This window comes from Streptopelia decaocto (assembly GCF_964273445.1).
Source record: "Streptopelia decaocto genome assembly, chromosome: 2".
NCBI classification, from domain to species: domain Eukaryota; kingdom Metazoa; phylum Chordata; class Aves; order Columbiformes; family Columbidae; genus Streptopelia; species Streptopelia decaocto.
The window spans coordinates 133,056,181-133,069,409 of record NC_138655.1 but is presented as its reverse complement, the minus strand read 5'-3'; the positions used below and the strand labels follow the sequence as shown (position 1 = coordinate 133,069,409).

The following is a 13,229-nucleotide window of genomic DNA, read 5'->3' as shown; positions in this document are numbered from 1 at the left end:
TAGGGGCATGGCATGGCCCAGCAGCTTTACTTGCCATTTAACCAGGTTAAGCGACTACCTTTCCAGTTTAGCCCCATCTGCTCATCACTGCCCTAAGTGTGGTGGTTACCAGTCTTCAGACCTGCCAGCATAATTGCGTGCATAGCTGCACCCTGACCTGGCTCTGTCAAAATGAATGCAGCTGAGCTTAAACACCTCTTTTATAGTTCTTGGGGGGCTTTTGTTTCTGCTTTTGGCTGGATCACTTTGTCAGGACCAGGTTAGGGAGCAATTAAATGTGCAGTTATGTTGGCAGATCTGAGGGGGCAGCTGGATCAGAAGCAACACATCTGACCATGCTCTAAATAAACATCTGTCCAAAGCCTTAGTCAAACAGATGTGGAGAAAAAAAAATCTACCTAATAAGTCTTGAAGTGAAAATATAATTTACGAGAAATTGCATGTATCAAATTTTCTTCTACGAGATGCAATCACTAATGTATGAGATTATGATTTTCTGCAGTCATACATGAAGTATCTAGCAGATAATTCAAAAACTAGGACATAGTTAATGGATAAATCCATGCAGGCAAGTATTTTGTGTTCTGTCAGGACACTGCCATCTCCACAGGGTTGTAAACTCCTTGCACCAGTTTGAACAGACTCTATTCTAATCAGTTCTGCATATTGCTACTATTAAGAATTGAAAATTTCTGGTTTCAGATTGAAATTTTACACTTTAAAGATGATATCTCAGTAATGCTACAAAAGAATTGAGTATTTCTTATCCTGCAATCTCTGACTGTTTTTTTCTAAGCTTATTTCTTGTTCTGGTACATGATTTTGCACAGTAAGGATTGACACAGCCCAATATGATGGAAGGGTGCTGGATCCGCTTCCAGGGCCACTTCACCACAGGGTGACACAAATGCTGATGCTGGTAAAAGGAGTGAGAAGGTGCAGAGGCAGGAATGAGCAACCAGAAGGACAGTCAGTCAAAGGGGCTTCATTTGACAGCAGCGTTGGTCTAAAATGTACATGAAACTGCCCCTTCAGTCTAACTTCTGGAAAAAGATTACTTAAAATCTAAATGATGAACAAAAATGCGAACCACACTGGTTTACAGGAGAAATGGGATTTGTACTCCTTTGATTCAATTATTGCTCATCTGCAGATATCTTAAAATGCATAAAAGCATTAAGTAATCAAAAAGCATTTTCTCATTGCTTTCTGATGTTCAACAACACTTCAGAGAACTTGAATCTCCCGTTTCACAAAAGACAAAACAAATAATGTGTAAAACTGTAATGCTTTCTTTCAATAGGAGTTCATTGCAGACTTGACTGACAAAACTCTGTGTTATATATATATATACATATATATATACACACACACACACACACACTCACACACTGTATGACTGTGTTGCAGAGTTGAACACTAAAAATTGGCAATTGAGCGTGACCATAAAGAACGGAGACTTTCCCAACTAGTTTGAAAATACGCCTACTTCAGTTATCCCCCAAACACTTTTTGATTTGATTTATGTTCTGCTGCTTTAAAAAAAGAAATGGGCCAATATGAAATAATGCACATACTTGTGTAGTGTATATTTATACCCAAAATAAACTTTCTCTTGGGAGAATATTTTTAAAGCAGGATTTCAAGTCTCCTGGCAATGGTTAGTTAGAAAAGTTATTTATTTATTTAGAATAAAAGTTCTCAGAAATTTTTAACCACCAACATTTAGGATGCTGGGAGTAAGCTTAGTAATTCAGGTTTCCCCCTTTCCCCAAAATTGCTTTTCATTGAATATAACATTTAGTATTCATACATGCAGAGGAATGCATAGCATGGATTAAGGCAGAGAGAATTATATTTAAAAAACATATGAGCTATTTTACAAGAGGTGATACCTACACACAAAGTAATTAGACTTAGTACATGCTGTTGAGCCTAAAACCAGAACACATTGCCTTGTCCAATTAGACTTTTCCTCTTGAACCTACTATTTTAATATTTGGCATACAAATATCAACAATTCATTATTTGCATTTTCTCCAACAATGAAGTAAGAAACACTGAATAAATGCTGTTTTCCCTCAAGATATGTAGCACCTCTGTTATACAGACTGTGAAATGGAAAAACATACTCAGAGGCTGAATATGGTCTGTGCGTGACTCCTATTTTTTTCATTAAATGTAAAGACCTCTTTGCAATGATGCATCTGAAGCTTCATTCTAACTAATAGACTGAAGCCCACCATTTTAGATTCAACCACAGATTTTTTTAAGGAAGTGGCAAACCATTGCTGCTAGTTGAGAAAATGAAAATTAGTCCCTGGGAGAGGATACAATCAATGGTGTGTTAATCTAACCTTCAGCTGTTAATGATTTGCACTACTATTTCCCCTGATGCTGTGGGTTCTGCTGAAATATTGTTTTAGCAGTTTCTGTCAGCTTTACGTACCTTTTTCTGTCTGAAAGGGAAAGACTGAAGTGAAAGTCTTAGCAACAGATTTTGCATGTGCTTTTTTTTTTTTTGACCCAGTTTTTTCACACCATGGAAGCAGAAGACAGGAGGGTAAACTATTCTGTTTCTTTCAGTTCAAGCCTTTTTAGCCAGTCTATCATTCACAGCTCCTGCTTACAGAAGAGTTGTTACACTAGGCAGTCAATGTTATAATTTTGATATTAACATGCGATTAAATAATAATAACATTCAGCCAGAAAGTTAAAAGCTTTACAGAACGCTTTTTTGGAAAGAACTGCCAAGGAGGGTCTTTTCTTTCCAGCCATGAGAGCCACACAAGTGACCTGGAAGAGATTTCTTGTGCTGGTGTAGCAATGAATAAGTGTACTGATCCTGCAGATTTGCCTGATTCTGTGAAGTTTGTGTCCTTAAAGATCATTTGGTTCACTCAGTTAAAACAAGCTTGCAAAATAATTCTTATTCAAAAGAAAACTGCATACCCCACAAGCCAAATTCTGCAGCAAAGTACTGAGTGCCAAAATAATAAAAGTTCTCAGCACTTTGCAAAGCTGAGTTCCACACATGCAACACTAGTTTTCTTAGCAAGCATTTATTTGAGGAATAAGTACATCTGAAGCACTTTAGTATTCTCAAAACAAAGCCAAAAGGCCTCACAAAACCATTCAAACTTAATTTACGTGCATCTCAGTCCCCTTGTTTAACTTAGTCCTGAATATTTCAGATTAAAAAAAAATAAGTATTTAGCATGGTAAACCTTTGAAGTGTGTGACTGTCTAAAAAATTTAAGTTGAAGAAGTGACATTAGAACTATTTCAATATTAGCTGCAGGCAAACTAGAGTAAGCCTTTATCAGGTTTCCCTATTGGTACACACAAGTCTAACATATTGATAAATATTAATATTTAATTTATTACACCTTAAAATATAATGAAAAAAGGAATGTTTCTTCTTCAAGATCATGCTGACAAGTCATAATTAAATCAACAAAATGGTTTGAATACAGGTTGTACACTAGGTACAAAAACAGTTTCACAAAATTCTCAATTAAAATAATTCAGCCATTACTTTATATTTGAGTAGTTCTCATACTGAAAGCTCATGGCTCTTATTCGCAGATATAGGACAAGTTTTGGAGAGTGTCTCTAAGTGACACTATTTATGTACCAAACTCCTTAAAAGGCTTCATCTGTGATATTTACTACAGATAACAAAGATAATCTATCACAAGTTGTCTTCATACCTAATTTAAAGACATAGACACAGACCCTGTCAAAACTTTTCTTGATTAGAAAGTTGTTTTTGTTTTCTCTTTTTTTTAAATCAAGTAAATGTCAAATGTCCAATAGATTACAAAGTGGGCAAGTTACACATTGCAGAAAACAGGTGCTACTTGCCAGAAGGGATAATTTTTCTGTTGCTGTGCTCTTTTAACGTATTTTTTCAATATTCTGGCATGAAAGAGAAGATGTTTAGTAAAATTTGCAATGACAAAAACCAGGGATCTCTAAGTATCAAAGACAACATTTCATGGATTCAAACTACTTCAGGATGACCACATGTACAACCATGTATTTCTATGTGGCTGAATATAAGAACATATTGCCTAGGAATGAGGGGTGTAAGCCACAAAATCTAAAAAAATATTTGGGGATGAAGGATGGCTCAAAGGACATGGAATATGTATAGGGAGAAACAACAAGTAGAAATAGAGAACAAATGACTTCATTATTTGGCACTGATGTAGTAATTTCTGAAATATGGAGTGCACTTGAGACATCAACACTAAGAAGGCTGAAAAACTGCAGAGGATTCAGAAAAAAAGGACTGTGGGAATAATTGAAAGACTTAAAAATACACCGTATAGTCAAATGCAAATAATAGAAACTTTTCTTTACGTGATGAACAGATTATATGCAATTTGATGGTAATCTGTAAATTTGTATGTGGGAAATAGAAATGTAATCCCATTCTAACAGAAAAAATGTAATAAAATCTATCATCTGGAAGATCATATCATGCCAAGGCAAATCTAAAACATTATATTCCTTAGAAGTAATTAGATGTCCTGAAAAGCTTAGTGCTTTTACATAAAGAATTTGCTAGATTCGCTGCTACTAGGTATGTAGTAATACACCGTGGATATTTCTTTAAAAGACAACTCTGTTCACCATGAACTAATTGAAGTAAATCCTATAGCCTTTACATCGGAGAGAAGATAATTATGTTTGCAACAATTCTTTCAGGCATTAAAATCCACTGAAGTCAAACACAATATTGCGACGGAACTCAAAGAACTTTGGATCACATGCATGTTCACAATTCTATCAGTCTGGGTATATGCACATAATTTTAAAGGCTCATTCAAATAATGGACATGTTTGAGTTTGTTGGTTTTATTTTGTTTTCTTCTTTCTGAAGTTTAATGAAAAAAGCTCAGATTCTAACATACAGTCTAACATAAGATACGGTCAAGTCAAGTGAAGTCTCAGAATCAGCAAAATGTGACAGCCAAGATCAAATATAAATGAATATAACTGGAACTGGAAAATATCCTCCAAATACCATATTTAGCCTTACAGATTAGAAAGACATTTACACTCTTTATGCAACTTCATTTTACGCAAGTAAGATCCACGTCTCGTTTAATCATTTTGGTTTAGCAACAACTTCAATATATAATTCTATTTTCTTCCTTATTTGTGATTAAAAACAAGCTAATATAACACGTATACTTACTCTGGCAGTCGAGACAGGATACCTAAAGAAAGAGAACTTATGCCATCATTGATCCGACCTGACAGCTTACGCTTCTGAAACCAGCTGACAACAAACTCCAGCCCAATAAAAGCAATGAAGAATGGAATACTCTGAAAAAGAGTTTGAAGAAAACGTGTCATAACACAAATAGAATTAGATCCACCTTTCCTAACAGCAGTTTATGTAGTCACATACTTCTTGAGTTGTCTGGCACCTTACTAGCTACTACTGTGATAAAGCCCCACATAGACCTTATGAACAAGAACAAGGCTACCACACCACCAGCATAAATCCAGTGCACTAACTTCCTCCCACATTATTTTATATTTTCTGCACATAAATTGTTAAATGGAATCAAAACAAAATGCAAAAGTCTTTCCAAACTCATATTTTTCATATTCAAGTAAATCAATAAGAGCAGCACCATTTGTGGACTCCTCTAACCACAAGGTAAAACAGAATCTGCTTTCGATTTGATATGTAAGCAGTTTTTGAATGCATTCAGCCACTGAATTTGGCATCCAACAGTATTCTCTGAAAGGCATATTGAAGTTAGTTTCTTCCTACTCAGCATTTCTGCTGCCATGCTTTTTGCTGCAGATAGCAACAGCTCCTCTGTACGCGTTTCCATCAGAGAACCCAGTAACCATGTAGCTCATTCCAATGTGGGCCATACAATATGTTCTTTTTTCCAGACCAAGTAGCAATGATACAATGTTCGTTTTTACTTTGGGGCTGTCTGTACCAACTGTAAAATAATTTTTTGCCTTTCTGAATAAAAGTATGATGATGAGTGAGACAGAAACACTTCTCACTCACAACACTGCTTCAGTCCAGGATTCAATTCACACTGCCCATCTTGCGTCCCAGGTCAATTGGCAAGTTGAAAATGCACAAAAACAGCAGCCAGTAGAGAAAAGTATGGATGTGTCTTGTGGTAGGACTGGTAACATTATTGTGACAATAATGTGTTTCATGAGTGGAGAAAGATTGTTACAGCTGTTCTCAAATTTTCATCAGTATAGGCAAGAAGAAAGAATTTAATAGTAAGTGGAAGAGTATATGCTTTTTTACTGATGCTGGAGTCCTAACAGTCCCTGCACTTCATGGGTGAAGGGAATGATGAGGCAGTGGCAGCATATCAGCCACCAACACCAAAATCCAGAAAGCTTGTGGCAAAGAAAATAGGAAACAGCTATTTCACTTTTATCAGACCTCTGTGGACGTGAAATATTTCTCCAACCATCTCCCTCACTCTGTAGAAAACTTCTGGATGACCTTGAAAACATTCATACAACTCCTTCTTTGTGGCACTGAGGCATAAAATTCCCACCATGTTTTGCAGGACTAGCAAAACACAAGACCTGTGAGACTTTCTGCACCATTACGGGAGGCATCACACTGCCAAACTTGTCCTGTTACTCTTGTTCTGCTGTCCTCTTCAAGTGACCTATGAACACATATAGATCCACAGACTGAAACCCTCCAAACTGCACTGCTGTGGAAGAGAGGCTGCTCCTGCCTATACAACATTTTAATGGAAGAAGCATGTTGCCTCTGCAAATGCCATTGCATTTTGGAGGGTGCTCATTTTTGTTGCCAAGTGAGATATGATCCAGGAATACCTACCAGGCTGGGACACTAAAGAGACTAAGATGGATATAGACCAGATTGCTCAGTTGAAGAAGAATGGGATGATTCAAACCATGCAAGCAGCAAGAGATTTATAGCGTCTAGGAAATGTGAAAGTTCATAAACTTCAGGAGCTCAGGGTTAGGTTACAATAACAGATGAACAGAGATTAATATCAATGTGGCACTTTTTAATTTAGATGCCTAGATTGCTCTTTAACAGCATTTTAGGTATCTAAAACCCTGCTTGGGTTACGTATGAACTGTTGAGATAAGAAACTTTGAAAGCAAAGGAAGACCCATGGATAAAGCCTAAAAATCACCCAAGAACACCAATGTGGTAAATCTTTGGATATTTGAAAACAATGATAAATAAATAAAGAAATAAAAAACAAACCCCACACCCTTTCATTAGAAGTCATTGAAACACTCTAGGAAAATTTAAACACACCTTGTTTTGCTCCATCTGCTTCATTTCTAAGTAGACAAGACTTTTAATGTACGTTTTGTAATTGATATAATTAAATAACAGATTCTTATCAAAAAAGCTTGATGACCATGGCTATACATTCCAGCAGAGATAAAAGGGTCTTACTTAGAACAAGTAAGAAATGCTTGACCACAATATTAGGAGCCAGGTCTAGCACAGACTGCAGACAGTTTGAAGTTACAGAACAGCAGAAGCTGCACAGCAAATTGAATGGGCTCAGGACAGAAAAATTGGGGTGCTTTATTCATGAAATGAAAATAGTGAATAGGAAGTATATAATGCCTGTACTCTATGTAGCAATTCACTTTACCTAGCAACATCTGAAACAGTTAAAATACTTGACTTTTTACTAATATGCACTAATATAACTTCTTTCCCATTGACTTCATTAAATATTTTCTTCCCACTGTGAAGCTGTGAGACAGCCAAGCACTTGACAGAACTTTTTGACTCACAAATAGGGAGTGTCATAGCAAGGAGGACAGAGAAACATTCAGACAGCCTTAACCTCCTGCCCATCAAGGAGCTTGCAAAAAGAAAGATTTATAGCATACCTCTTAGTATGTAAGAAATTACTACCACCTCCCACACATCTACATTAAGCTTTGTCCAAAGCAGATCAAAGGGATCAACTATGTCAAGACTAGTATGTATTATTTATGTAACCATGCACCTACCAGCTATTGTCATGGACCAGGATCGTACCGTGTTAGATATAAACATAAAAACAGAAGGAAAAGGCACGCCCTGTCCCAAACCACCTACAGCCTGAAATCTATAACAGAAGTAGGATGACACAAATAGTCCAATAAAAAGAAGACAGTCAGTATAACTGACAATAACCTCACTAATCACTACTTTCTTTTTTTTTTTTTTTTCCTTTAAGTTAAAATGACAATTAAGACATTTAAGGAACCTGTTGAGATGGGCAGCTTTGCAAAAGTTTTCAATTATTTTCTTTACAAACAAAATGGCACAAAGTTAAGAAATAGCCACTGTTGGCATCGCAGGTCAGAGACAGAAGCCAGATCCTTTTGAAATCTTTCAGTCTATAAATGTTTTACTCTCTCTCTGTTTCCAGTTTCTTTCTCTTCACCCATCACCAGAAATACTTAATGAAGATTTGCATTAGCTTGTGATTTACTTGAATAACTGATCCATAACTTGAAAGTCTTAGTCTGAGCACTGAGTAGGAGGGGTTCCCTTATAAGTAACTCTTACAGAATGCAAAGTACCATTTAAAATCAGTTTCTGCTTTGTACAGTTGCAAAAAAATAATATCCTAGGTTGAAACTCAGCATAAATTCATGGTTTTATTGCAAGTCTTGAAACAATTTCTGTTTTCTTAAGGTCCCAGGTCCTTACAACATAAGAATCTCAACTTTCATGTAAAACTAAATATGAAGGTTCTGTGCCTCATTATTTAGGAGAAAAGCCTAAAATGTGAATTGAGTGCAAATGTGAACTTAATCTTTAGGCTCTCAAAAGCAGAGAGTAAAACGAAAAGCAGTGATTATAAATTTAAAGCTTTCATCCTGGGGCTCCCAGCAGAAGGAAGAGTGTTCTCTCTTCCTGAATCTGACTCATGAAAGTGTTTACTGAGCACAAGTGATAATTTCAGAATGCAGCAAAGTGAAAAGTGAAGTTGTTGCTGTTCATGAAAAATATATTCGGCAAGCAAAAAGCAGCACTCCATCTGCCCATCTGTAGATTATGAGAGAATTAAAAAAAAAAAAACCAAACAACCAAGCAACCAACCAAAAAACACCACCCCCACCCCCTCCCCCACCCCCCCCAAAAAAAAAAAAACAAAAACAAACCAAACAAACCAAACCAAAAAACCCCACGTGAAGAATATGATCTTATAGCAAAGAGGATGCTAGTGAAAGGACAGGGCAAGCATCAGTATACACTGTAAGAGTCACAATGTTCTGCTCCAGAGAAATAAAACAGATTTACACTTTCTCTTCTATTCCTAGAAATAAGACAAAATCAAGGGTTTCAAATTCTGCATCACAAAAGCTCACATAAAAATAAATTCTATTATTATAGTCCCAGATTTAGACCCCTTTTCCCAGAATTATGGAGATTAGCTGGAAGGGTGACTGTTCCCTGGGCACTGCTGCAGAGCTTTCCTACTAGTCACTGGTGGCTGATCAGTTCATATTTTAAACAGGACTTGGGACATACAGCTCTGCCAACATGAACAGAACATGATGCAGGGACCAGAAGCTGTCCTGCCTCTGAAAACTGACGTAATATAACCACAGCCAGAAAGTACACCACAGAAGTTAAGCTAATGAAGTTATTGTGTTCTCAAAAGTCAGAGTTGCTTCACGCACTGCTGTCATTTGCTGCCCAGATGTAACAGCACAGCTGACTCTAGCTCAAAGGAGGTACTCCTATGAAGTGCATTTTTTTGGTAAGTCACCAAAGTGCTCAGTTTTGTAGATCACCAAAAACATGAATATTTGACTCAATTATGAGGTTCTACCACCTGCCTCATGTTGGAAGGTACATATCCCAAGCACTGGTAGGCATGTGATCTAATGTACTAGAAATACCCTCATCCATCTGATACATGATAGATCACAGAGTTGAGATCTAAATCCTACTACTAGCCAGTGTCTCAGGAAACAAACACCACACCTCTTTAGAAATCACTAACGTGAGCAGTTTATTTCAAACACTCATCATCATTTCTGTCTTTTAGAGTGAAGTATTTAAGCTGAGGCCTTCATTTATTACCAGTTAGACACTAGAATTTTTTTTTTCGTTGTTGAGCTGAGCTCAGACATCCACTTCTGTATTTGTACCACCTCAAGAGGCTAACACTCCAAGGCCCCCTTGGAATAGTTCATCAGGTCACTATTAAATCTAGCCCTGCTGAATCCAATGGATTTGTTGCTCTTGCAATTGTTCCCTAAACAATCCAAGACAAGTTACCAGACTAGTAGGTCAAATAAACAACAGTGACAAGCAGCTGGAGAGGGACTGTAGATGGTTACCTTCTGCCTACAAACATATGGACAAAAGAAGAGATGTGAACACTGTGTAAGCTCAGACCAAAGCCATAGACTTACACGACATACCACTAAAAGACTTTTACACATCCACCTAACCATGCATCAAAAGATCTGTTCTGGCAACAACAGCACTAAAGGAGCAATTCTAGTACAACTAACCCAAGACAGCAATTATTGCAAAGTATAGCCATAATGGGAAACCTTTTTTTTTAGTGTAGTTTTTTTCTAAGGTATATATTTCCTTCCAGACTTATCACAATGGTGCTCTACAACAGCAGAATCCTGCAGGCACTTTTATAATGCAAAGAAGTATTAAGATTCGTTCTGCAAATTTTTACAGTTGTGTGCCCAGTAAAAGAAATTCCAGGTTTGGCCAAGGTCCGAGCTGAATATTGCACAGATCTGCATGGGAAAAGAAAGCCCAGGGATGTTAAAGAATGCTGCTGGCAAGGAAGTGAATGATACTCAGTTGGAAATGAAGGAACAGTAAAAGGGACTGAAATAGGCAATAGACCTGGAGGAAGAGATCAGCCAACTAGGCAAAACTGTTAAGCTCTAGACAGTCTTCCTCAATCATGACGTGATAGCTTAGTTGCAAAACGCAGTCCATGGACCAGACACTGCACACACAGGTTGGGTTTGTAGCAGCTGTCCGCTTCCCCTGTCCAAAAGGGCAATGTTTGCTGGTAACAGCCAGCAGCGAGGGACTGCTGCATACTGCGGTTCCTAGAAAGGTGCTGACGGTGCTGCACTGCTCTGCACAACCCACGACACCCCCATTGCAGCGCAACAGCAGCTGCTGCACACCAATCCAGGTTCTACCTGGCAGAGGACCTAGTCAAAGTTAACAGGACCTTCTGTAAAAAGTGCTGATCTTCAGTGAAGCTGGACTGAATTTACTTTGACAAGGGCAAAATAGTATTTATTTGCTGTCTCCATAAAAAGCTCACATCGGTTCCAGGTTCAGCAGGAGCTGGGCACCAAGGTACGTACAATAGGTAGGACAGAAGGGAACAAAGGTACCTTCATGGAAGTGGATAAACAGGCAGGGCAGGAGGGGAGGGAGGGATGTACGCTGCCTGCTGACAAGGGAGTGCTCAGCCTTGACCTCTGTACTCTTGCCTTGGAGCTTTAGGAGACAGCACTGTCCCAACACAAATATTTGTTCTCATTCTCTTAAACAATCTTTATTTTTTATTTTAATTTCTATTTTTCTTTCTTTGAGCTTGTAGCACTTGCTGTCAGGGCACAGAGACCTGACTTTTTGCTTGTTTTGAGAACCATAATAGCCAAACACAGTATCATGTTTTCTGGTTTACTCAGTTCCATTTGCTGTCACTACATCCAGCAGCACTGAACACGTTAACATCAACCCTCAGATATTTTGGGGTGCTTCTCTGAAAACTTTAGCTCCTGGTATCAGGGGAAAGCATCTCAACTTTCATTTAAAATACATTAAAGTAGAGTGCATGGTTACACAGGCAACTTGCACACAGAGAGCCTAGGAGTGAAAGCAAAGAAAGCCAAGGTATTTAATCGTAATTCGGGTGCCCTTTTGCGGACATTGCTTCTTTGGGCCGCCTGTGCCTTTTGAAAAAAAGAAGGCGGCAGCTGCGCGCAGGCTGAGTGGAGGGGGCGGCCAAGGCTGCTGCCGGAGGAGGGGTGGGTAGGGGGCTCTCACCTTCTCCACGTAGTCGGGCACCTCCTCCACCGTGTGGAAGGAGCTCTCGCCGGGCGGCAGCGCATAGAAGAGGGCGCGGAGCTGCTGTCCCGGTTCGGTGGCCCGCGGGCCGCCCCCCGGGCTGCCCATGGCCCAGCTGCCGCGGCCCCGCTGCGCGGCTGCGGGTGCCCTGGCCGCGGGGACCCGCCGCCGGCCCGCCCCGCTCCGCACCGGCGCCTGCTCCGAGCGCGCCGCAGCTCCCGAATTTTAACATGGCCCGACGGCCCTATTGCCTTTCCCCATGGCTCGGAGGGGCTTGAAGGCTGCTGGGAAAGCCTCCAATGTCCTATTTCTCTTTGAATCGTGCTGTTTTCTTTTGTTGTTTTTTGTTTGTTTTTGTTGTTTGGAGTTCTTGTTTTTGTTTGTGGTTTGTTTGGTTGGTTCTGTTGTTTGGGGTTGCTTGGTTTGGTTGGTTTTTTTTTGTTTTGTCGTATGTGTCATCACGTGCATGGCTCACTTCTGGGTGTCAAGAGAAAGCGGTCACACACCTACCCACTGCATGTCCCTATTCTCACTCTGAGAAAACCCCTAAACGGTAGAGATCTAGGTATCCTATATCATCTTCAGATAGGTTTCTACATGTGCACAAATATTGCTCAGGTTTCAACTTCTGCATAAAATGGAGATTTTTTATAAAATTAAAATGATTAAAATGTTAAGGTTTTTTGGGAAACATGCTGAAGTGTGCTTGTTGGTTCCTTTGGTTAGCTGTATTAGTCAGTTTATCACTCTTCCCATTATTTTTAATTTTTTATCTTTCATAAGAGTTTATCATGGCTCAATTTTATATAGATCTGATTAACATGACTACACTGAAAGTAGCCTCTAGAAGCCACCTATTATGCTTTCATTTAGAGGGAAAAACAGGGAAACATAAAGAAACAGTGAAAATAAAAATGTATGCTAGATCCCTGTAGAAAATTGCTTTTAGAAATGGGCATAAGGACAGGCTTTGTACATTCAGGCCTTTAGCCTGAAGCTCAGGAGCATGCATTTCCCTGTCAAATGTTTGTCAATCACACTTGATATGTTTGGCATTAGTACAAATAATAAGTTTTGCGGTAAAATGGATTAACCAGAAATAACACAATGTCCCAACAACCCCTTTATCTCAAACATTCAGTTCTATTAC

The 13,229-nt window shown here is 38.7% G+C and overlaps 1 protein-coding gene across 1 annotated transcript in view; it reads right to left on the bottom strand.

Moving 5' to 3' along the window:
* Window positions 1-12,262, bottom strand: part of AGMO (alkylglycerol monooxygenase) — a 186,176-nt gene extending 173,914 nt beyond the window's left edge. Inside the window, exons 1-2 of the mRNA XM_082045599.1 lie at window positions 12,059-12,262; window positions 5,210-5,340 (exon numbers count right to left, since the gene is read on the bottom strand). Coding sequence (XP_081901725.1) covers window positions 5,210-5,340; window positions 12,059-12,187 — 260 coding nt within the window. The 5' untranslated portion in view covers window positions 12,188-12,262. The remainder of the gene's footprint in view (window positions 1-5,209; window positions 5,341-12,058) is intronic.
* Between the last annotated feature and the right edge of the window lie 967 nt (window positions 12,263-13,229).